Here is a 24,422-nt window from a genome sequence, read left to right on the forward strand (position 1 = left end):
TGTGTGGATTAACTCAACATTTTGGAGGCCATATTCAACTATATATTATGAACATGTATATTGAAATCAATTAAAATGTGTAAAAAGATATCACCATGAAATAAACTGCCGATTAAATTTATACCATGCATTTTAGATTTGAGGAATCAAATTTGTTTTAAGTTGAATTCATTATATTGACCCCGGGTCTCTGTTATTTGTGTGTGCGTGTGCATAGACCTATAGCTTTGACAGTTTAGATTGATGTGGGTGTGGAGGCCGTCTGCCACTCTCTGTTCTGTGGTCCGCATGTGCAGTATCCGGGGCCTGATGGGGGCGTGGAGGGGGCAGGCATGGCGGGGGCGCATGGTGGGACCAACCCAACCCACAACTGGTCAAGTGGGGGCCGCGCTGGGGCACGGTCGGGTCCAGGGTGGGGTCTGCGTGGCCGCTGCCCGGCCTACTGCACCCCTGCGTTGATCTGGTTGTGCTTCGCCTATCCCTCCCAGGGGCAGAACTCAAACTCAGTACATACACCACACAATAGGCCGAGGGTTTGCGGGACGGGTGGGGTGCTAGCGATGTGGGTAGGGATGTGGCAGGCAGCTGCGATCTTGCACGCTCCTGTCCCGATGTGCTTCTCGTGCATCCTGCAATTTTAATACCACTCATACAGTATGAGCTTTGAACGCATACACTCGCACACAAATCTTACTTCGAACACTCCACCAGACCAGGGTTTGTGGGGCAGGAGGGTTGCCTGTGATTCCGGTTCGACTTGCTTGGAGGACCCCCAACCCCACACCCCCGCAATTTTATCTGCAATTGCCAAAGGCACACATTGAGCACTGGGGTTTATCGGCTTGGCAGGGTGCGGGTACGTTGGTGTGGGGGTGTATTTGGCCAGGGGGCGTCCAGCTGGGCCCCTGCTGTTCCAGTTTTCTGGGACTTAATGAATTCTGTTTTGTCGATACATGTTGTCATCTGATGATTCTATGTTCATGTTTTTCCATGTACATGTTGTTGATGTTTATTTGTCTCACCAGTGGTGATTCTCTCTTGAAGTAGTGATTAGTTGTTTATAGACCAAAACATGGTAAGATCGTTTTCCAAAGGGGGGGATTAGTTCTGAGTAGGTTCAGGACAGTTGAGAAGTTGAACTCCACTTGCAGAATAGCTCTGTCCTAGATGCAATGCAAGCATGCTGACAGCACAGGTTAAAAAAAGAAAAGACAGTTTAGAATGTTCTTTCAATCTCAAGAAAATAGAGGACAGAACAGCTGGGATTGGTTTCCATGTTGCTGCTGTTCCTCTGTTTCTAAAAGTTTTACAAACAAATATAATGCAGTACTAATAGTAATACAGGTTTCAGCCATTATCATAAATCTACAAAGACTTGGCTTGAGTTTTGAGTTTAATAATAATATGAACTCCACCTAATGGTAGAATGAAGTGCTGTGGAGAATGTACTGTTAACTAAAAATAATAATGTTTTCTAGGTTAGTAATAAACTTGAACGTCACTTGAACCACACCCATTCACTGTGAAATAAAAACAATTACTCACTCTCTTGGCCTCTTTCCAAATGTAGTATTTTGACATCAAGTCAAAAGACAAGCAGGTCTATTATCTATATAGAAAAATGATCCACCTCAAATCTTTAGTTTAAATGGTCACTTATGTTCACGTATGTTCTATTATCGATTAGTTAGTACAGTGGTACCTCGACTTACGACTGTAATTCGTTCTATAAGAACGGTCGTATGTTAAAACAGTCGTATGTCAAAGCAATTTTTCCCATATAAATTATGAAATCATGAAGGGTGAAAATAAACAAAATACACAGCACAAACAAACAAATTTTCGCGACTATCGCTACCCGTATGTTGGATTAGTCGTAAGTAGATGCAGTCGTAAGTCGAGGTACCACTGAACTGTTGATCAGAATTGGCTGTGTTTGTGTTGGTACCCTGTGTTGCTACCCTGCTCTTCCATGAACATTCAAGGAGAAAAAACGGAAGGTGAATTGTTCTGGAGCTGGCCTTTCTTATCCACAGGAATGTAGAGCAATACAGTCAGACCCAGTGAGAAAGCTCAGTGACCTTCTGGTGTCACAGAGGTCAACCAGACGTCTGCTGACTACAGTAACTGTTGTGATCCCTGCAAGGACAGTTCTGGTCATTGTAACAGCAGCAGTAAGAGCCAGGGGTCAGAAGGGGTCAGCAGGTCAGTTGGGGCCAGTAGGTCAGCAGAGGTCAGTAGGTCACTTGGGGCCAGTACTGTGCAGTGGGTCTGCAAGAGCCAGTAGGTCTAGATTAGCTAGCACTAGGTCTGTAGGGGCCAGGGTCTGGGTCTGGGTCTAGGTCTAGGTGTGTAGGAGCCAGTAGGTCTGAATAATCCAGGTCATCTGTAGGAACAAGTAGATCTGTAGGGTGCAGTAGTAACAGACAGGGTGAGGAGGTCTGTAGGGGCCAGTAGATCTGTAGGGGCCAGTTGGTTTGTAGGAGCCACTAAGGCTACATTATCCAGTTGGTCTGTAGTGGTTAGTATGTCTGCAAGAAGCAGGTCCAGGATGGTGCGTATCAAGCCGCAGCCGCGGATCCAGGACCTTATTTATATTTTGATTATTGTAAAAGGAGAATATTTTAGTCAGGCTCCTGCTCCACATGCATTTCTCTTTTAATTTTTCAACATTTTAAGACTAACTCTATGGATTTGTTCTTTTGGCGTTATGCTGGTGTTGAAGGCCCGAGGGCTGACGCGTTACCTAATTAAGAGATAATTACCCTTTTGAAAGCATGTTTGCTTTGTGCCTACAGTGTGTTTGTGCAGCTCTGTGTTTATTTTTTTAATTGTGTATATAATAAGAGCTCCATATTTTCTAACCATTCTTTTCTGTGTGCTTGTCTGTGTCTGTCTGTGTGTCTGTCTGTGTGTCTGTCTGTGTGTCTGTGTGTCTGTCTGTCTGTCTGTCTGTCTGTCTGTCTGTCTGTCTATCTGTATGTCTGTCTGTCGGTCAAGTGTGTGTTTTGGGGTGATGGTGTCTAGTGGTGTTTTTCCAGGCTCTGCAGACTTCTGCCCTGGGCGTCCATGTTTCATTCCACAGGAAATTAGTTCCTGCAGCGGCGGCACTGCCCCATTCTGTTCCACATAAAACCTTACATGCCTGTTTGTTTACCAGACAGACAATTTAATGTTCTGCCTGAAATTGCTGTGTGACTCTTTTACCATAATGTCATGTCAGTGTTTTAACATGTTGTGTTGATTTTATGCATCTTGGTTTTCAAATGGTGAGTCGTGACCCACAGAATGGGGTTGGTCATGGCATGGCCACAATAAGTGTAAACAAAAAAAAACATATATATTGACAAGTATATAGAAAACACATTTCCAACTTTTCCAGTCGATCACACAATTTATATGTAGTTTTAGCCACAGAAAAAAATACTTAAAAGAACAGCAATGATGAAAAATCAGTGGACATTTAATGGTCACCGCCAGCATTTTGCATTTAATGCTTTTTTTTTTTCAAATGTCCATCAAATGTATTTGATGAATCTCAGACTACAAGCATGTAAAGCGTGGAGCCTCTGCTCCATAAGGACTTTGGAGGCATAAATAAGGCAAATGGACTGTAGCTGTGTTGTGCTGTAGCTACATAGAGCTGACAGCAGAGGGCAGTGTCGCTCAGTTATTTAATTGAAAGAGGAACTGGGAGAACAACACTGACACCTGTTGAACAATATTTCACCTGGAATAGTCACCATTCATCACCACATCCTGATGGTTCTTCTGTTATTATAGAATGAATTTGTGCCTATAAATCTCCTTGGTTATGGATCTTGTGTCTGTATTGTGAGAGAACAGGTGAGATTGGCGAGGAATCATAAACTGACTGAACTGGGAATTTCTGCACATTTAGCACCGAGGAAAGTCGTTGAAACGACTTTGATATGAAAACGAAAAAGGTTTACTCGGATTAAAGTAAACCCTTTTGACACTGGCTGTGTCATGACACTATTGTTTAAAAGCTGGTTCAAGTTTCTTGTTTCCACTAGGGGTTCCCAAACTGCCGTATACAACCAACCCCCTTGGGATCCATGGAGGCAATATTATTATCCTAATTTTTTTTATTTTGATGTGTGTGAATGCCCTAAAATAGAGTCTGTTTTTGAGATCTGACTCTCATACAACAAAACAAAACAACAAGAATATCTCTCGTCTTGTCAGGGCTGAAAATAGCAGAAAAAAACACAATGCACGACAAGTTCCCATGGGACGCACACACAAACCGAGTGAGGATAGGAAGAGGAAACCACACACACACACACACACACACACACACACACACACACACACACACACACACACACACACACACACACACACACACACACACCCCACAGACACCTAAAGGATGCTTAAGCTTATTTAGTTTCTCGGTAATTGTCCAACTCTAATCCTAACACCACAGAGATGCAGTTGAATAATCTGAGTGTATTTATTTATATAAAACTAGTTACATTTATTGCAGGCTAAGGCAATACTTTAATAAAATATGAAAAGTCACATGCTAAAGGAACTGTACAAAGATAAAAACACAAAATGGTCTTTTCTCCAAATCCATTCTGCCTGAACCAAATGTTCAACAGAATTTAAAAAAAGTCAGTTTTAAAACTGTATTTTAATCGCTCTCCTTACTCTCCAACTGTGCGTCACATCAAAACAAAGAAAAAGGAAAAACTAAATGGAGAGTTTAATGTTTCCAAAATTCCAGTTGCTATTTCCTGCACTACAGGAAGTGGGTGGGTGGCCTTTCAGGAAGCAGGTTCCAGAGCTTTGATGCTGCCGTGGAAACACAATAGTATGGCTGCCTACAACCCTTTTCAACCTGAAAAAACATTTGATCCCACAGAAGGCCGTATGCATGTGACGTCACCTCCTCTTGAAAGGCTTCCCAGTGGAACGAAAACTGTACAAGGCTGTCACAGTGTGAACAGTAAAGGGTGTGGTTTTTAGAAGCTTCACCCTGCAGCATTATGTGGTGATTCACTGCACAGACAGTTTAATAACACTGCATTTTGTAATGACTTGCCAAAAGGTGACTGTGTTAGGCAGCAATTTTGTGATCAATTGCTTCATTCCATAATGTTGCGGTTATTTGGTATTTTGGGGCTTCTGTGGTGATACTGTTGTCCTGACAACAAAACCAAAGTAGAAGTGAAACTCTTTTATGCTACAGTGAGTAGTGTTGACATGAGAGGATGAAGGTTCGAAACACAGTAAGTAGAGGGAAGCCCAAACAGAAGCAGAGTGAAGCCGGACTTGTTTTTCCTCTCCAAGAGGGGATGAAAAGCAAGAAGGAATCTGAAAGTATTTCAGGTCAAACCAACGGGGGAAATGTGCAGTTTAACTGTCGGCTGTTTGGGGTCAGACGGGTGGCGTGCTGTAGCGAACCTCTGCGCTGAACTTGCTGCCCTTGGAGAGCAGCGGAGGCTTTTTCAGCATGTTGTGCTTCATGATGGCCTCCTCGTTGGCGTAGACGGGTGTGTCCATGTCGTCTGAGTGGTACCCCGACTGGTACCCGCTGGTCTGGTTGGACGACTCGGATGCCACGGACTCCTTGCTCTTACAGCGCAGCAGTTGACTGGGGGTAAATATCAAATGTCATGGAGAACGTCCACCTGTATTTGCAGGTGGCCTGAACTTCGTCAAACCTCGACTTTATAATGACCCACAGATGCTGTGAATATATTTTACACAGCTGCAGAATGTTTAATATGTGTAAACTGAATCACCTGAGGTTGGGCGTCCGTGGCAGCTGGTGATCCAGACTCTTCATCTCCTCCGTTGAAAGACCCATTCCACTGTCTATGTGCCCCTCCTGGATTTGAGAACACCAACGCTTGATAAAGTGTGGATTTGAAGATAACGTGTCGTTTAGGATTTGGCAGGCGTTTACCATGACACTGCTGTGCTCCGCAGCAATGTCCTCAAACGTTTTGACGCTGAGAGGCCGGCTGCACCGCTCGCTCTGTTGGGAACATCTGCTGGAGGAACGAAGGAGAAGAACGACACTTGGTTCCCGTTCTAGAATTTCAAAAGAACTGCAACATAAAGGGAAAAGCTAAACCTAAAACGAAGGACTTTGCACTGCATCACAAAATTGGACGTCTACAGCCAGATAGAGATACCCAGCCTTCAAACACAAAACAAAACAAAAAGTGTGGTGCTGACCGGACGGGTGGGGCGTTGTCGTAGTGGAGCTGGGCCTCCAGCCGGTCTTCACTCAGGGCCCTGGAGGTGGAGCTTGCTGCACCAGGACTCACAAAGGATCCCTGCATGTTGCCAGCTGTCAGAGGGATGTAGTCCTTCCCATCCTGATGAGCAGACAGTGAATAAACTGTATATCTATAGACCAGGGGTCCTCACACATTTTGGTAACCAGAAACCTTCCAATCACCACCCCAACAGTCCAACACATCACGCTTGCTCCTTAATGAAGCCACTTCGAGGAGACATTTCAGTGACCAGCTTGTTAGAATGTCCACAGGCCGGTTGGTTTGATGTTCACCTGTTGTGCGCTGGCCTGCAGAAGGTTCCCCAGATGTCCCACCAGCTCAGAGAACGTGGGTCTGTCGGTGGGGCAATCCAGCCAGCAGTCCAACATGGTCTGGTATCTGTGGAGGATGCGGCAGAACGTTAGGGACCCGCAGAGAGAGAAACTTCAGGGTCCATTTGGGAGGAACACATCTCACATCTCAGCAGTGGAGTAGTCTGGAGCTCTCATCCTGGTGCCTTCCTTCAGTCTCCGGCAGTAGGACTCGTCGATGCAAACACCTGGGTAAGGAGACGCTCCTGCAGGGCAGAGTGATACATTGCTATTTCAGGGAGAACAAACACATTTTTTTTCAGTGGTGGATATCTCAGGTTCAGGGAGTTAGCGTCCTGGCTGCATTGAACCGGACGGCAGTAGAGTTGAAATTCTGCGTAAGGCTTTTACTCTCTGGCTGTTCTATCCTTCCATCCAGCCAAGACTATTCAAGGTGAGACCGGACTGAAGACCAAGTCTACCCTCAAGGGCTAATATGCTGTAGACATACAGTAGATTGTTTGTGATGGCTAGGCCAAAACATGGCTAGAGCTAAGTGAAAAGTGAAAGATGTCTATAGAGGATATGCTTGCTAGTTTCTTTGTCATGATCAAAATCGAACTGATCTGGTTCACAGAACGACTGCCAGTTAGCGTACAAATAGCTTCAACCCTGGTAGTTCTAGTTCCGGCTGTGTCTGTGTTGTTACTGATCAGTGGATTGGAATGACGGGGAGACTGGTCCTGTACTAAAGACTTACCCAGCGAAAATATCTCCCAGAGGAGTACTCCGAAGGACCAGACGTCACTCTGTGTGGTGTACACCCGGTCGAAGATGGTTTCTGGAGCCATCCACTTCAATGGGAGGCGAGCCTGTTCGAAAGGATGGAAGGATTCACTCCACAAGGAAAGAACACAGCTAAGAAAGCATGATCTGCGAATGCGAAGACGGCACAGATAGCGGGCGCAGTTTATGCGCAATTCATTGTTCTATTAGTGGTCGCGATGCATTCTTTGTGAATTCGCCCCTCAGTAAAGCTAACCTAACCATAACCTAACCTTGTTTCATAACTATTATTGGCGTGAACAGGACTCACGTCTCCCTTGCGGACGTAGTCCGGGTCCTTGTAGACGTCTCTCGCAAGGCCGAAGTCGCAGATCTTCACAACGTTGTTCTCTGAGAGCAGGATGTTTCGGGCCGCCAGGTCTCTGTGGATGCACTGTGCAGCGAGGCTACATGTTCATTTAAACATACACTGTAGATATCTTTAAACCATCTTTTCCCCCCATCCTGTTTTAAATTGGCCTCTTGGTTTTAAGGGTTGAATGGTTTCTTTTTTTTTTTAATCCTTACTCCTGCTTGATTACTAAATCATTCACTAGACTTGGAGTGCTTTAAAAAGCAGAATTATTCAAAAGCTGAATTCATGTAAAGTATATATTATATATTTTTTATTTCTTTACTGAATCGTATGCTATATGGTAGTTTTGGTTGTTCTTGTCCGGCGCCGGTAATCAATTCAGTACCTGTAAAACCCTGCTGAATTTTAGACGTTTTAATGCAATTTGAGTCCTTCATTTTTGCTAAATGGTGTTATAACCCTTTCTGACCTTGCGAGAGGAGAGGAACTCCATGCCTTTGGCGACCTGGAAGCTGTAGCTGATCAGGTCCTCCATGTTGAGGTGGTCAGAGTCGGAGCTCTCTGCGGGCAGAGCGTCACAGTGTCCAATTCAGTATCAACACAACCAACAATACGCTTAACTTCACATATTCAGCAGGTCACCGGGTGCGTTGCATTACATTTCACTGCATATTACATTACATTACATTACATTTAGTCATTTAGCAGACGCTTTTATCCAAAGCGACTTACAATTATTCAAACACCGACGGACACAGCCATCAGGAGCAATGAGGGGTTAAGTGTCTTGCTCAAGGACACTACAGCATGCTAGCAGGAGGAGCCTGGGATCGAACCAGCAACCTTTAGATTACTAGACGACCAGCTCTACCAGCTCTACCTCCTGAGCTACCGTCCCCCGTCCCCCGTCCCCCCCCCCATATATGTATGAAAGTATGTATATGTATGTGACAAATAAAAATCTTGAATCTTGAATCTTGAATCTGTCATTTGGTTGGTAGTAGGTGAAAGAAAAGTCACATTCACAGCAGATTTTAACTTGTGCATTCATATTTGGTCTCGTATACCTAAACACTCAATCTATATGAGATTTACTTGGTTAAATGGGAAATAAATAAAAACATCTCAAATCTTGATTAGACTAGTTTTGTTTCGAGTGAATGAGATCAAATCATATCAGATCAGGTTATAATACAATATATTACACTGCATTATGTAATGGAAAAATACTGAAGCCGAGATGATTAAAACATGTTGAAACTGCTGAAACAATCGCAACTGCCTTTGTGACACCCTCATAGTAACGGTCCATGTGACCTACGTGATAAAAACCCCCCGAGCCGGCTGGTTCGGGGGAGAATGCTCTTTGCTTTTCTGTGTGACTTGTGAAGTGCTCCCCACTGATTAATATTCTATGCAATCAACTTAGACTAAGCGACAATTGTTGAATTTTCTGTTTAACCTGAACTACCTCACCCCATACATAGATCAACCGCCACCTGAGTGGCTGGAATTTCCCCGACAATTACATTTCATTATGTCAGATCAGTTGATTCGATTAGATTTAAATGTGATTACATCCGATTTTACGCTATACCTTCCGTGTATTCCAGGTTGAGGGAGCTCTCGTCTCCCAATCTGGAGCAGATGGCCGTCCCAGTGCAGATGTCCAGTTGAGCACTGGTTCCCAGACCCAGATCCCCCCCGCTCACATCTTCCTCGCCACACACCCACTCCGGCCCGTCCACCCTCCTCCTCTGTTGGTATGGGAGAAAACATTGAACATTCCCACATGCCCATTAGATGGCATGCAGTGAGAAGCTGCAGCAGAGTGGTAAGTTCCTCAATACTAAAGTGTTCAGCAACGTGCTACAAACAGCTCTAAAAAATGGTCGGTAGAACCGTGTCGGAAGCCGGCTCTGGTTCACTGGCTTTAATGGATGGTTTACCTTGTAGGGGCTGTACTCCCCACGCTTGCTCTTCAAGTAGCTGGACAGGTTGCCGTGCTTACAATACTCAACGATCACCATCAGCGGCCCTGAGTAGAGGAACAGATCAGCTACAGATCATAACGACACAAATCGCCGCTGTGGAATCGGAGACGGAAGACGACACTGAATCGGACAACTGATCCGGCTTCTAGTAAGCTGCTGTCGTTTGTCGGAATCAGTTTGAAGGCTTAACTGTGGTTTCTGAAGTGGGTTTTTTTTGTGGACAGACTCACCCCCCGGCTTGGTACAGGCTCCCAGGAGGTTGACCACATTCAAGTGATGTCCGATGTGGATGAGGATCTTCAGCTCGGAAATCAAGGCGCGGTACTCGCTGGATGTGGCGCCCTCTGTCACACACACACACAACTAAACTTACTATGTTTGTATGTGCGCGAATGCAAGAGTGTGATGTGTAACATTATGCATGCATACATAAATTTGTGTGTGTTCGTGCGTTATGTGAATCTGTGTGTGTGTGTATATTTCCAGCAGCGTGTTCACCTTTCAGCATCTTGATGGCCACAGTTGTGCACGTTGTGGCTTTCTCGATACCGAAGGCCGCTGCCTCAACCACCTGACCGAACGCCCCCCGGCCCAGCGGGTCGCCTGGTGGGGCACATTCAGGAAACATTCAGTCGACTTTATGGTTTAATGATAACAATTTTGATATTGTACTTGATTGTCTATTTGTTTAAATGTATGATTGTATTGTCATGAAAATAAGATGTTGTCTTGATGAAAAGTCTAAAGTCTAAATGAACGAATATGTGACCTGAAATGTGTCACTATAGGATGTATGGAGTATTTCAGGGAGGATATTTAGTTCTTGGTCTGATACCCAGAATCCCCCGCTCACCCAGTTTAAGTCGGTCCCGGGGAAACTCCCACTTGTTGGCATCGTATGTGAGCCGCTCACACTGCTCGTCCATCGGCATGTCCTCTGAGTCCAAGATCATGGACAGATAACCTGTCTTCATGTCCCCTCCAGCCGGCTGATGGACAGATAGATAGATAGATAGATAGATAGATAGATAGATAGATAGATAGATGGATAGATAGATAGATAGATAGATAGATAGATAGATAGATAGATAGATAGATAGATAGATAGATAGATAGATAGATAGATAGATAGATAGATAGATAGATAGATAGCTTTTGTACTGTGTTCCTCACTTCCTGGATGGTAGAAAAGAATACGACGGAAGAAAGGATCTTACTCTCTTTCTTCCTCGGATGACGAAGACGATGAGCAGCCAGAAGAACATGGCGATGACGACCGACCCGATCGGAACAATCAGCTCCACGTTGGTCTTCTCTTCGGCTCCTGACAGGAAAACAACATATTATTCGCAACAGTCATTAAATGCTGTCCTATGTGTTCATCTGTCTACCCTAATTTCCAGCCCCTGTGTTGAAGGGGGTGGGGGACTCGTTAGCACTCGTGAGGGCCAGTCCCCACCAAACCCCCCCCCCGTCCCCCCCCCGTCCCCTCGTTAGGAGCTCTGAGCGCTGACTGGGTGACTGGTGCCGAGGGATCGGTCACGTAGACCCTGGCTCCAGTTTTCACTGTTGTTTGTTTGTCCCTGTCCCTTCAGTAAGGAGAGGGGGGTGCTCTCCTTTGTCCGAGAGTCTCTGTATTGTTTCATATTTAGAAACTGAAAGATGTAGGCAAACGGGAACGCCTTCCTGCCAGTGTAGAAGTTATTCTAAACTGAGTAAGACCAAAAGTATGGTGCGGGTGATGCAAACCAGACACTCAACTGCTCATTCAGTACCCTTAAAGAATCTGAGGTTCATCACATTGAGATGTCCCAATTTAAACTTTTAATGGCGATGAAACACTATAGTGGCTGTAGCCGAGTACCCCGGCCCTTCAGGGGCCCTGAGAGCAAGATAATGTAATTGAGGGTTTTTGTCCTCGCCATACAATGATGCAATTCTCTCTTGCCTATTTAATGGGATTATGGCTTAGCTGGCAGGGTTTGGCGAATTTGTGTCACTGTTTGGACTCTGGGGTTTAGGGGAACAGTCCTCCATTGGTGTTACTCTGAAGATACGAAAGTGCATGTATCTCATAGATAGGGTCAACAAAAAGGAATGAACCCGGGTTCCATGGTGGTTAAACCCGGCCCTGGGTAAAACTGGCAGCCGGTTATAAATGAAACATTTTGTGGCAGAAGGACTTTATGGTAAACCAAACACTGCATATTGTCTAATCGTAGCAACGGGGAAGTGTTACATCATTGTGTTTCCCGTTTGGTGTGGAGCTGCGGCTGACCTTCGGTGGTAAGGACGACCTGGGAGACGTCGCAGCCTCGCCGGTTACAGGCCCTACAGGTATACAGGCCGCCGTCCTCCACCTTCACACGCTGGATGGTCAGCGTGCGGTTCAGATGACTCAGAATCACACCTGTAAACACGATGCCAAAATTGCTTTCATTTGTTTAACCTACATTATTTTTTTAAGGTTTTCTCAACCAAAAATATGCACCTAAACACCTAAGAAATACAGCTTTATCAAATGAAAGCAAATCTGATCTGGGTGTTCTTACCCGAGCCCTCCACCAGGGTGTGGTTGTTCTTGGTCCACACCACGGACGGAGTCGGCGTTCCGACGGCGTCACACTTCAGAACAGTGGTAGCGCTGACGTTCACCTTCTGGTCTGTCATGTTGTTCAGAATCTTTGCAGGCTCCAGAGCTGAAGCCAACAATAAAAAATAACGTAATAACGAGTCCAGTGTTAGATAGATAGATAGATAGATAGATAGATAGATAGATAGATAGATAGATAGATAGATAGATAGATAGATAGATAGATAGATAGATAGATAGATAGATAGATAGATAGATAGATAGATAGATGAATGTGATAGACAGACATTCAGATAGATAGATAGATAGATAGATAGATAGATAGATAGATAGATAGATAGATAGATAGATAGATAGATAGATAGATAGATAGATAGATAGATAGATAGATGCTACCTCTCAGAGCCAGGGGGCGCAGCAGGCAGGTTTTGGCCTTAGTCTTGATGTTCTCCACCTGGCAGGCGTACAGGCCTTCATCCTGGCGAGAGGCGTTGGGCAGGAGGAGATCCAGGGTCCCGTTGGGCCCCTGGGCCCCAGACAGAGGAAGGCGGGGCAGCAGCAGGGTGCGACACGGCTGCACCGAGGGGAAGGGCTTGGTGTCCAGCGCGTTGTGCAGCCGGAACCAGGCCAGGTTGCTGTAGATGAGCTGGTCTGCCTTGCACCTCAGCACCACCTGGTCCTCCTCCACTGGCACCGAGGATGGAGACACGCTCAGTTCTAGGCCGCCTGGAAATACAAAAGGTAAAAACATAAGAAAATAGTTTTTGATGTAAAACAAGTTTGCATGATGTTTGCGTTTTTTGAAACGGTCGTTATTCTGGGAAAATGTAATATCATGCACAATCAGTCGTTGAATATAGAATAGTATAAATAATTTGGTAAATGTTTGAGCCCACACCAAATAAATCGATTTTGAGACTTTTAAGAGATGCAGAACCCCCCGTGAGTCTCTGTAATTCACACCGTGGTGATAAATTGCAAAGACATTTCACTGCATATATGTATGAATGTATGTATATGTATGTAACAGATAAACCTCCTGAATCTCTTGAAATTGCATACAGCAATATCTAAGTGTGTCGGGCTGCGACCTCTGAATCCCTAGTGGAAGCATGTGTCCATTGCAGTTATGGAAACTCTTGGCTGATTGACGGAGTGACACATACTAACTTGAGGTAGATGCTGCGCCAAAACGCCAAGCAATATTGACCTTTAAACATGGTCCTTCCAGTGAGTTCTAGGGAGTTACACAGGACATGTATCTCTATACTCTGTCCTTGTCCTGATTATCCACTAATATAACATTATTTTTAATGCCATCCAACACAATAGAAAACCTATGAAATGAGAACAGAGAGATCGGGTGCGTTCTTACGTGTCACATGGAACAGGATGATGCGTGAATCTTGCCCTACTTTGTTGCTGGTCAGACATCTGTAGAGCGCATGGACCTCAGCCCTCTGAATCTTCAAAGAACTACCAGTTTTCTAAAAAATAAAAAATTTAAAAAAAAAAGCCAAATTTGTCCTTAATTTATTTTGATGAGAACAAGATGTGAATTATTAAAATATGAAATTAACTTGATACATTTATTTCATATTTCAAGGTTCCAGATTAAATACTTACCTACAATTAAAGTTGGTATGGATATTAGTATAGTCGTGAAATAATGGTAAGAATGGCTTATAAAGAAAGGATAATATTACTACTACTACTAATATTGTTATTATTATTATTATTATTGTTGTTATTATTATCCATAATAATAATAATAATAATAATAATAACAATAATAATAATAATAATAATAATAATAATAATAATAATAATAATAATAATAATAATAATAATAATAATTACCTTTTGGCTGTGGTCAGTATTGCTGGTAATTACGTTGATGGGGTTGGGACTGGAATTGTTACTGATGTGTCTCCATCTTGTACACTTGTCCAGGTTGACCTCTGACCTCGCCAAACCGGATCTGCCAAACAAGGATGAAGATAATTCCGATTAAGACGAGTGATCGCTTTCAAGGCCACCTCCGGCCAATTTAAAGTCATGCTAAATCCCTCAATCTTTTGCCAAACGGAAAATAGGAGTCTGGTTAGTAATCAGGCTGTTTTTACTGAGTGACTCGCCAAGCACCTTTCATCAGTAGTGTTTGTATTGGTTAAATAGAGCCGTGAAAATTCTAAAATAAGTCATCAGTGAGGAACTCCTCCTTTAAAGAGAGAACAGTGTCCAGATCGACGTGGGGGCAGGAAGTGATGCGTTAGCAGGAAGAAGCTGTTTGATGGAGAGCGGAACAACAGGAAGTGTAGCGCAGGACGCAGGAAGTGCTGAAATGTCCACAAGGAAGATAAGGCCAAAACTGAGCTTGAGGAGGAGTCAGTGGTGGAAAGTAACAAAGTAGTTTAAAGTAATGTACTTTTTCAAGTACATTTTCCAGTAAATGTGATGATAAATTCTTGTTGTGAGTCAAAACCTTTGTTGCCCTGATGAAAAACGTATTTTATAATTTTAGCCAGAACTCTGGTAGTAAAAGGGCAGACTCCAATAGTAAATCTCTCACCAACCTTCCTTGAATTGAATTATAAACTCGATGATAAATCAGATGTCTAGCAGACATTGTGGTTCCAAAATGGTTCCATGCACACGGGGTGAGATGAAGGCAAAGTGAATGTCCAGTAAAACTGAGAGGAAAGGCCAGAGTGTTGAAGGAAAAAAACCCATGCGCCATATTTTATCTGATTGTGTTCGGCTCTAAATCTGAATAATATGTTTGTTTCTAAAGAGGCTCATTGTGCTCATTGAACAAAAATCGCATTCTCCGATCTTCATCAGGTCACCGGTCGCCCTCTTTGTCTCCTGTTTTTCATCAACATCACGAAAGCCACTTTTCCGGAAAGCAGCACCATGTTGACCGCAGAGACGAGGGAGTTTCTGTCTGAACGCTGATGATGGATTACAAAAATATTAGTGTGTAGGTGTACATTCCTAGTAATGATTTTGAATATATATCTATTTTTTTAATAAATACGCCGGTATCAAAGTTGACAAAATCTTTTCCATTCATAATTTTTGGTGGTTAATTTTGGAAAACTGATGTATTCAATTTTTTCTGTAGTTGCTCCAGCAACAGAACTTGTATCATCTGTTGCAATGGTTCCTCTACGCCTGACATACTGTAGTAATATAGAATTTATCACTTCCTGTGTGGCAGTATCCCTTCCAGCCAGTGTACAACCCAGTACCCAGAATTAACCAATCCACAGTGTCTTGTGACCTCATGTCATTTTGGCTATGTTCACACTGCATCGGCCACAGACCACCGCGGTGCATTTTCCTGCCATGTTTACTTCCGTACTGCGTGCTGCATGTGACGTCTTTGTTACTTCTGCGCATGCGGGTCAGTTCAGGACCGCGACCCGTTCACACTGGAATCTGATATTGGCCACATTTAAAAAATAATGTGAACAACAAAACAAACAAAAAAATCGGTTCTGAGCAATAAATCCGAATTGAGCACTAAGGCTTGCAGTGTGAACGTAGCCCTTGATGGTATAATTTGGGTTGTGTAACAACTCATCAAGTAAAATGCTTCTCAAAATGGACAAAAATATTTTTAAGAAAACTGTTCCAAAACTTCCATGATTTTGGGGTGAACGTAACATACAAAGAAGATTGCCAAATGACCCATATGTAACACACAGAAATGACGTGTACAGTGTGAATAGCAATGTGTGTGTGTGTGTGTGTGTGTGTGTGTGTGTGTGTGTGTGTGTGTGTGTGTGTGTGTGTGTGTGTGTGTGTGTGTGTGAGTGTGTGTGTGAGAGAGAGAGACTCACTGGAAGGCGTCTGGACAGTCGTCTCTGGACATCCACTGCCACTGGATGTGTTTCGGAGCGGGGACGCCCCGAGCCGTGCAGCGTAGCGTGGGACTGCTGCCGAACGCAAACATGTCTGTGTCCACGGCGACTTCCTTCTCCATGATGTGAGGAGGAACTACAGAACCAGGAGAGAAGAGATGAAACCTGGAACCTGAGAGGATTCCTTCTCTATGGGTTTGTACATCCTAACGCCAAGGTGTTTTTTGTCCGTGCTCCGGCGGGTTATCTCCCAAATAGGAGCCTTTCTGTGTGGAGTTTGCTTGTTCTCCCCGTGCTCACATGGGGTTTCCTCCACCTCACGTCAGTAAGGACCCCCACCAAAAAACATGCACACATCATCGTCCTACCAGCGATGGACACTCATCACCAGGTCCCCGGGCGCAACCATGAATGCTGCCCACTGCTCCTGGCTGTGCCCCCAGAGGAAGGACAAGCCAGGATGGGTCAAATGCAGAGGCCTCATTTCACGGGCCACCATCCAAAGCATGTGCGTGTGTGTGGGTGCGTGCATGTGTTGTAGGGTGGTGTGCTGTGTGACGATTAAAGATTGTTCTGCTTCCTCTTGGGAATATTTACATCTACACCCGCCCACTTTTCTATCATTTTATGTCAGTTGGTTAATAACCATGATAAAAGTTTCATGATTAAAGCATAAAAGAAAGCTCTTTGAACTGAATGCCAAAATCTGGAAGTGGGTTATGTACCGTTTTGCAGAGGTTTTGTACTTGTACTTGCGGAAGACTTTGAAATGTCATGTTTGGCAAAAGTTAAAATTTCATGGCAGAAAGGTAACTTACTTTTTTAAGTCAAAGAACCTTCTTAATTCTTACAGGGAATGTTATGCTTATGGGTATAAAGCCTCATACAGGCTGTGAGTTCGGTGCAGGAGAAAAGGTACTGAGAAGAGGTAGGAGGTGCATGACACAAGGTACGTGGTATGAGGTACAAGATAGGCAGTACGAGGGTGGAGGTGCGAGGTACTTGCAGTTGACTGTGAGCTGGAAGGATCTTCTCTGCTCCTCCTTGGTCATCTTGTTGGTCAGAACCACCGTGTAGTTTCCTGCATCCATCTCCATCACGCCGTGGATCACCAGGCCCTCGCTGCGGGGCCTGATGCGGTAGTCGTCCCTGCGCAGCTGCTGCCCGTTCTTATACCTGGACAAGCAGTTTGTGTTTACTTTCATCAGAATAACATAAGACTACTACCACTCACGGCCCTCTGGAACATACCACTTGTCGAGTGGTTGGGGGAACGTACCATTTGACGAGCGGATCGGGGTACGCTGAGTACTTGATGGAGATTCCATCCTCAGTGCTCTGGTCACCAGCGGTGACTTCGATTTGATCGGATGGTGGATCGTCTATGTCAATGAAAGGTTTTACTACAACCAGGAAGAGAAAAATCACAACATCAGCCTCTTCAGCATCATTCATCAGGACTATAAATTTGAATATAATAGAAAACATGAGAATGTGATAGAATAGCTTAATTTTTTCCAAATAAATCATTGTAGTGTGGTATCCCGTTTGTGTTCTTATCTGTTATTTCTCATTGAACAGCCTCCCACATGTTAGGACAAAGTTGTTAAAGAACCTAGTTTGAGTGACCTGTTGGAAAGTCATGTTCTGCTTATGAAGCCCATTGATGTTCCTTTGCAGTTCGCCAGTGTTTTTACTACTCAACAGCAGCTCCCTCTCCACCTTGTCCTTCCAGATGTTGATGGTCAGATTCTACTAGGTCCTGCTGGGTTCTCCTGGGTTCTACTGGGTCCTACTGGGTCCTACCAGATTCAGCTGGGTCGTACTGGGTTCCACTGGTTTCTACTGGGTTCTACTAGGTACTTATACACTATGTCCTACTGGGTTCCACTGGGTTCTACTGGATTCTACTGGTCCTACTAGGTTCTTCTGGGTCCAATCGGATTCCACTGAGTCGTACTGTGTGTCCACTGGGTTCTAGCTGTTAGCGCTACGTGGTGGCGCTGCTCCCTCACCGTAGACCTTGAGGGAGGCCGAGGCGCTGCGGTTCATCTTTCCGCTGGAAGCCCAGCAGGTGTACTCTCCGGTGTGGTTCATGGTCACGTTCTCCACGATCAGCGTGGTGGACATTTCCAGAGTGTTAAACAGCCTCCGCTTGTCTGACCTGGGGTTGATCACCACCGAGCCGTTGGCCGAGGTCTGAAAAGCAGTTACTTTTGAGTTCTGAATTTCAAACTAGAATTATCTCCAGAAGAGGACTCTAAACGTGTGAGTTTAACAGTTAACCTTGACACATTTTCAAGATCTGTAACATTGTAATGAACATTAGTGGGGAAAATGTAAATGTCTGAGATATTTCACAAAAAAAGACAATTTAGAAAAATGTTCTCAAAACTGCCATTAACAATGTAGTATGTAACACAACTTGAAGGCAAAACATAATATGTTTTGCAGATTTTTTTTAATAACTTCAAATTACATAATGTAATAACCTATTATATGTGTAAAATGTGATTGTAGGAATTTTCCTTGTGTACGTTGTAATATAATATCCATCCTGTGTGTTCTGACCAGTGCGTTTCCGGAGTGCATCCAGCTGAATTCGATGCCCACGTTGAGCTCAGTAATCGCCGTGCAGCTCAGTAGAAGACGCTCCCCAACGCAGAGACGCAACTGTGTGGGCATCAGCGTCAGGTTGTAGATCCTAAATCCTGATATAACAAGACATTGCTCGAGTCTATACTGAGGAAAGGCTCCATCGCTCTCAATCCCAAATTCTAATTTGTTTCATTGGTATGTCCCGAGCATTACGAGACATTTATATAACACTTATAATATTGCAATATTACACATGAAGTATAATGAAGTGATAATAAATAAATAATATAAATAATAACAGCAATGATAAACAACTCTCTGTTATATACTTTATTATACTGTATGTCCATAACTATCTTTCTCTCTCGATTCAATTCAATTTTAAATCGTTTTTATGAACATGGGAAACGTACATTGCCAAAGCAAACTAAATGTGAAGAATAGAACAAAAAACTTTAATTTACTATTTAATGATTGTAAATCGATAATAAATCAACCAAAAAAATAGAATTTTTTAAAATATGGCTGATAAAAATATAGAAACTGATAAGTAAAGATAACCTAAAATTAAAACGGAAAAATGTCTCTCTCTTTTTCTTTCTACCCCTTCTCTCTCTCCCCTATATCAAGTTCAAGTTCTAGAAATTATTTGTCACATACATATACATATACATATATGCTGTGAAATGTCATGACACCCGGTGATTACGCACAATAAGCTCTATAAGCTCTAAAAATAGTAAAAATACTAAAATGTGCTCTGCAAATTAATTCACTCGTCTCTCACCCAAGACAGTGACGATGTAGGAGGAGGATTTGAATGTGACGTTGGCGATTTGCGTCTGGCAGAAGACCAAGCCGGCGTAGCTGATCACGTGACTGGGAACGGTGAAGCCAGTAGCAGGCTCCCAGTGCAAGACGCCCTCGCCCAGGTTCAGTTCCTTGCTGGGATACTTCTGACACAAACACACCGTTAACACATCAACAATGCAGTTCCGAATGTTAGTTCATAAAGTTAGTGTGGTACTAATATTTGCATCTGAGAACATTATTTCATCATATATATACTGTATTTTGCATTCATATATTGTAAAAACTCACAGCTTGTAATGTCTAAAAATCTATTACTAATGTTCAGATGCTTGTTCTGGTTCAGTGTCTGCTGACATGATATCTGACATCAGATATCATGAAGACAACTGTGCTGTTAATATCTAATAACATAAACCAAATGTTTATTTTGATTTTAGTGATTTATTTGAAATGACAGCACTGATCTACTTTCTTCGGTAGTCCGTGATAATCAAGGAGTATTAAATGACTATTTAACCAGTGTTTTTGTCATCACAAACAAACAATTGAAAAAGGAATCGACTCACATTTTTATGGAACAAATCTCAGTTCAAAGCACAAGAGACATCATATAAAATGCGAAATGATGACAGATAATATTCCTTACAGTGAATAGTGTAACGTTGAGGTTCTCCACCGAGCCTCGACAGGGGATGACCACCTGCTCTCCTTCATGGATCACAACCACTTCATACTCTTTCTCAGTGGGAACAAACGGAACCTTGTAATCTGAAAAAGAGGAGAAAGAATAAAGTCAAGACACTTCTAACTCACTGTGAACTTACTGCTATATTCTACTTGAACACCCCCAGTCTTATGTTATCTTATTTATTACATTATTCAACACAGCGCCGTACAACACGGCAATGCAGTGTGTGTTTTAATGGTTGTTTTTGTAATCTATATGATCTATTCTTTCACCGCACACATCAAACAGAACAGAACGATCATCACTCAGCAAATAGACATCTAGAGCTTCCACCTACATTGAAACACATCTTATTAATAATAAAAATAAACTTAAATTTAGGGTTAGGGTTAGGGTTAGGTTTAGGGTTTTTCTTTTTTTGTCTCCAATGGAGAACAAAATGGATGTTCTACTGATGCCAAAACTAAGGGTGTAAGTCTTTATGGTGGAGTTAAGGTACTAGATCAGCTCGGTTTCCTTTGTCAAAATGAGTGATGGGTCTCACCGTGAACGAACAGATACACGGACGCTGCAGTTTTCCCCTCGTCCACCTTCACGTCTTTGTAGGAGCAGCGGTACTGCCCCGTCTCGTTGGCGGTGGCATTGTGGACCAGCAGGGTGGAGCAGAAGAGCCCGGAGCCACTGCAGTCCACCGTGGAGATTCGACTGCTGATGGACGGAGACGTCCACCCCAGGACCTGCTGACCACTGGCAGCACAACGGGAGGAGCAGCGTTAGAGATCAAGTAGAACCATGATGGATGGATACTTCAATTAAATAATTGACAGTTGGATGGATATATACAGTATATGGCTGCATTAATTGATCAACAGTTGGATGGTAACTTGCATTCATTGATGGGTGAATGGATGGATACATGGATCAATTCAACTGGATCAATTCCACTGGATACATTCATGGACAGATGGATGGAAACTTGAATTGATTGATTGATGGGCAGATGGATAGATGCATGGATTGATGGGTGGATGGATTGATGGATGGATGGATGGATGGGTGGCTGAAAGAGTTCATGGATGGATGGTTGGGTGGATGGATGGATGGATGAAAGAATTCATGGATGGAATTAGCATTAATTGATGAATGGATAATTAGATAGATCATCACTGATTGATGGATGGATAGATGGATGGATGGATGGGTGGATGACAGATGGATGGATGGATGGATGAATGGGTTGATGGATGAATGGATGGCTCAATGCTGATGGATGGGTGGATGATGCATGGATTGATGGATGGATGGATGAAAGAATCCATGGATGGAATTAGCACTAATTGGTGAATAGATGATTGGATAGATCATCATTGATTGATGAAAGGAAAGATGGATGGATGGGTGGATGGATGGGTTGATGGATGGATGGATGGATGGATGGATCAGTGCTGATGGATGGGTGGATGATGGATGAGTGGATGGATGGATGGATGGATGGATCAATGCTGATGGGTGAGTGGATGGATGGATGGAAACTTGCATTGATTGATTGATGGATGGATGGGCAGATAGATAGATAGATGCATGGATTAATGGATGGATGGATGGATGGTTGGATGGGTGGATGGATGGATGGATGGATGGATGAAAGAATCCATGGATGGAATTAGCATTAATTGATAAATGGATAATTGGATAGATCATCATTGATTGATGATGGATAGATGGATGGATGGATCAATGCTGATGGGTGAGTGGATGGATGGATGGATGGATGGATGGATCAATGCTGATGGATGGGTGGATGATGGACGAGTGGATGGATGGATGGATGGATGAAGGGTGTGGCTCTCACCTGCAGGTGAACGCCACGCTCTCAGACTTGTTGATTCTCTGGATCCCGCTGATGTTCAGTGTTGGAGGATCAGATACGAAACGCAGCTCAATGGCTGAAAGAACCAAGAGCCATTGTTTTGTCAGCACAATTTGCAAGGATTTGAATGTGATGTAGTCAGTCCCAACACCAGGTGTGTTCATGAACCTTTTTTTTGATAAGAAGCCCCAGAGATGCCGGACTATGGCGCTGGAAAATAAATCAAAAGTGACGCTGCTGAAGGTACTTCTACAACTGCACTTTTTTTTTCCACTGTGGCAGATAATGCCGGAGCTGTATCAAAACAGGAAGCTCGGGGAGCCGGGAGGGTCTGGTTGAATGGCCAGGCACGCCAGGGCCGAGCTGGACTTCCTGTTTGAGAGGAAGCAGGCCTGAACCCACGCCCTGCGCCCTGAGAGGCCCCGAAAAAAAACACACTCAGAAACCAAGGTTTTAGAAGCATTGTTGGATAATCAGGACAATCAGTAGAAACAATATAATACTGCGTCCCAGGACCTGATGTTCAGTACAGTGAATTTTTAATTATAAAACCATGGATAACTCTGCAGATGTGGTCAAGTCAGGTAGTGTTGAGTGTTGAGTGGGAGAATGGTGGTTGGTTCTAAATTACCTTGGTGGAAAGTCACAAAGTACAAAGACTCATTTTCAAATAAGCATGTTTAGTTTCGGAGACTTTCGACTTTTACTTCACTACATTTCAAAGCAAATATTTCTACTTTTCTAACACAGTCACGTTACTTTAGTTTTTTCAAAAATCTGGGTCTATATTTATTTAAATCAAAGGGCGGAGGAACAATGCACTGAACTAATCAGACTTCATAATAACTAACCACTTATTATAGATCATAGACGAGGACATGACAAGTACTTTCCCTTTTAATACTTTTAAGTACATTTATATATGTATATACAACACATTTATTTATTTATTTATTTATATACTTGCTCTTAACTTATGTACAAATATCATTATGAATGTCATATGTCGTACTCTAAATTTTTACCAGGGTCATTTACAGCCAAGGTATTTGTACTTTATCTTCTATAACAGGTCTGAGTATTTTTCCACCACTTTGTGCTTGCTCCATATTTCTTATTTTCTCCAAATGAAAAAAAAAAATCCAGAATACATTGCAAAATAAATTTCAATTAAAAAAACAATACATTTATATCTAAACGAATGGTTCACCAGTTGTCTTGATATAAATCAATCGCAGAATCTCTTACCAATGGCCACGTTAACTTCCAACACGACGCCAAGGATGAAGGTGAAGGAGGCTGACTGAGCCATCATCCCAAAAAGACGCTCCATCAGATGACAACTTCCCTCTGATAATAATAATTATTATTATTAGAATAATCCATTATTCTCAATTTGCAGGCGATGATCCGTCCATCGGTGATTAAAAACCAGTGAGAGCTCCTCCGTGAAGTGACTGGTCAGACTGGTCAGTCAGTGCTGCTGAGGAGGGCGGGTCGCTGCGGGGACGCGCACGGACAATAGTGGGTTTCAAACTGTGGTTCGCGGCGCATCCTGGGTCACCACCGGGCCAGGAGAGGCCGACAGTAATGTTTGTTAACGAAATATAGAGGGAAAAAAACCATACCTTTAAAAATAGAATACAAAACAATGAGAAATATAATGGGGAAAAAAGATAGATGGATACTTTATTGATCGCTGGAGGGATATTTCGGTGTTACAGCAGCACATCAGAACAAATAAAATAATGAAATGAAATGAAATAATAATAAAAGTAATGAAAAATGTAAATGGGAAAAAAATTGTCAATAAACGTTAAGGGAACTATAATCAATAAACATCTGCATCTATAATTCACTTTCTGATAAAAGTAGTCGAATTGTGCATGGATTTCAATGGATTCAAATAGTTTTATATATTGATATAATATGTTTTTGCATCAAATTGTCCCAGTAAAGGTTTGCAAGATGGGGTTGATTGGATGTATAATGTTGGATCCCTGCAGGTTTCCTGGTCACTCCGTAGGAATTCTGCATTCGACCCTTTGAGCAGCAGAACTTCCTGCAGGTCAGAAAGCTGCACACACACATTTTGCACTTTTCCACCCTTTTCCAAACAAACTGAAAGCAACATCATTCGGTACCCCGGCCTTATGAAAGACGGAGAGATCTGGACAAAGGGATATTAAGACTGCAGATTTTTTTTTCATAACAAATGACAAAAGATGTTTGCACCAGAATAGGAATTGTCCAAAAACATAATTCTCTGTTAGAGATCTCAGTAG

At 43.1% G+C, this 24,422-nt stretch overlaps 1 protein-coding gene across 4 annotated transcripts; it reads right to left on the minus strand.

Moving 5' to 3' along the window:
- Positions 1–3,422: 3,422 nt before the first annotated feature.
- kdr (kinase insert domain receptor (a type III receptor tyrosine kinase)) lies at positions 3,423–23,603 on the minus strand. 4 transcript variants are annotated; one of them, XM_080008828.1, is made up of 30 exons: positions 23,386–23,603; positions 22,120–22,213; positions 20,812–21,014; positions 20,226–20,347; positions 19,554–19,719; positions 18,740–18,879; positions 18,184–18,367; positions 17,448–17,571; positions 17,175–17,344; positions 16,148–16,304; positions 14,160–14,280; positions 13,675–13,786; positions 12,696–13,025; positions 12,259–12,405; positions 11,985–12,116; positions 10,924–11,030; positions 10,560–10,695; positions 10,205–10,309; positions 9,937–10,050; positions 9,662–9,750; positions 9,310–9,469; positions 8,182–8,273; positions 7,668–7,790; positions 7,332–7,443; positions 6,738–6,837; positions 6,554–6,659; positions 6,217–6,359; positions 5,942–6,086; positions 5,778–5,863; positions 3,423–5,626 (listed from the first exon to the last, which is right to left on the minus strand). In XM_080008828.1, the coding sequence occupies exons 1-30, from the start codon at positions 23,468–23,470 to the stop codon at positions 5,410–5,412; spliced, it is 4,122 nt and encodes a 1,373-aa protein (XP_079864954.1). In that variant the 5' UTR covers positions 23,471–23,603; the 3' UTR covers positions 3,423–5,409. The 4 variants fall into 4 exon arrangements, with proteins under 4 accessions (XP_079864954.1, XP_079864956.1, XP_079864955.1 ...); XM_080008830.1 differs by having other exon boundaries at positions 5,942–6,026; positions 19,554–19,722; XM_080008829.1 differs by having other exon boundaries at positions 5,942–6,029; positions 19,554–19,722.
- Positions 23,604–24,422: the final 819 nt, after the last annotated feature.

Source organism: Zeus faber, assembly GCF_960531495.2.
Source record: "Zeus faber genome assembly, chromosome: 1".
Lineage (NCBI taxonomy): Eukaryota > Metazoa > Chordata > Actinopteri > Zeiformes > Zeidae > Zeus > Zeus faber.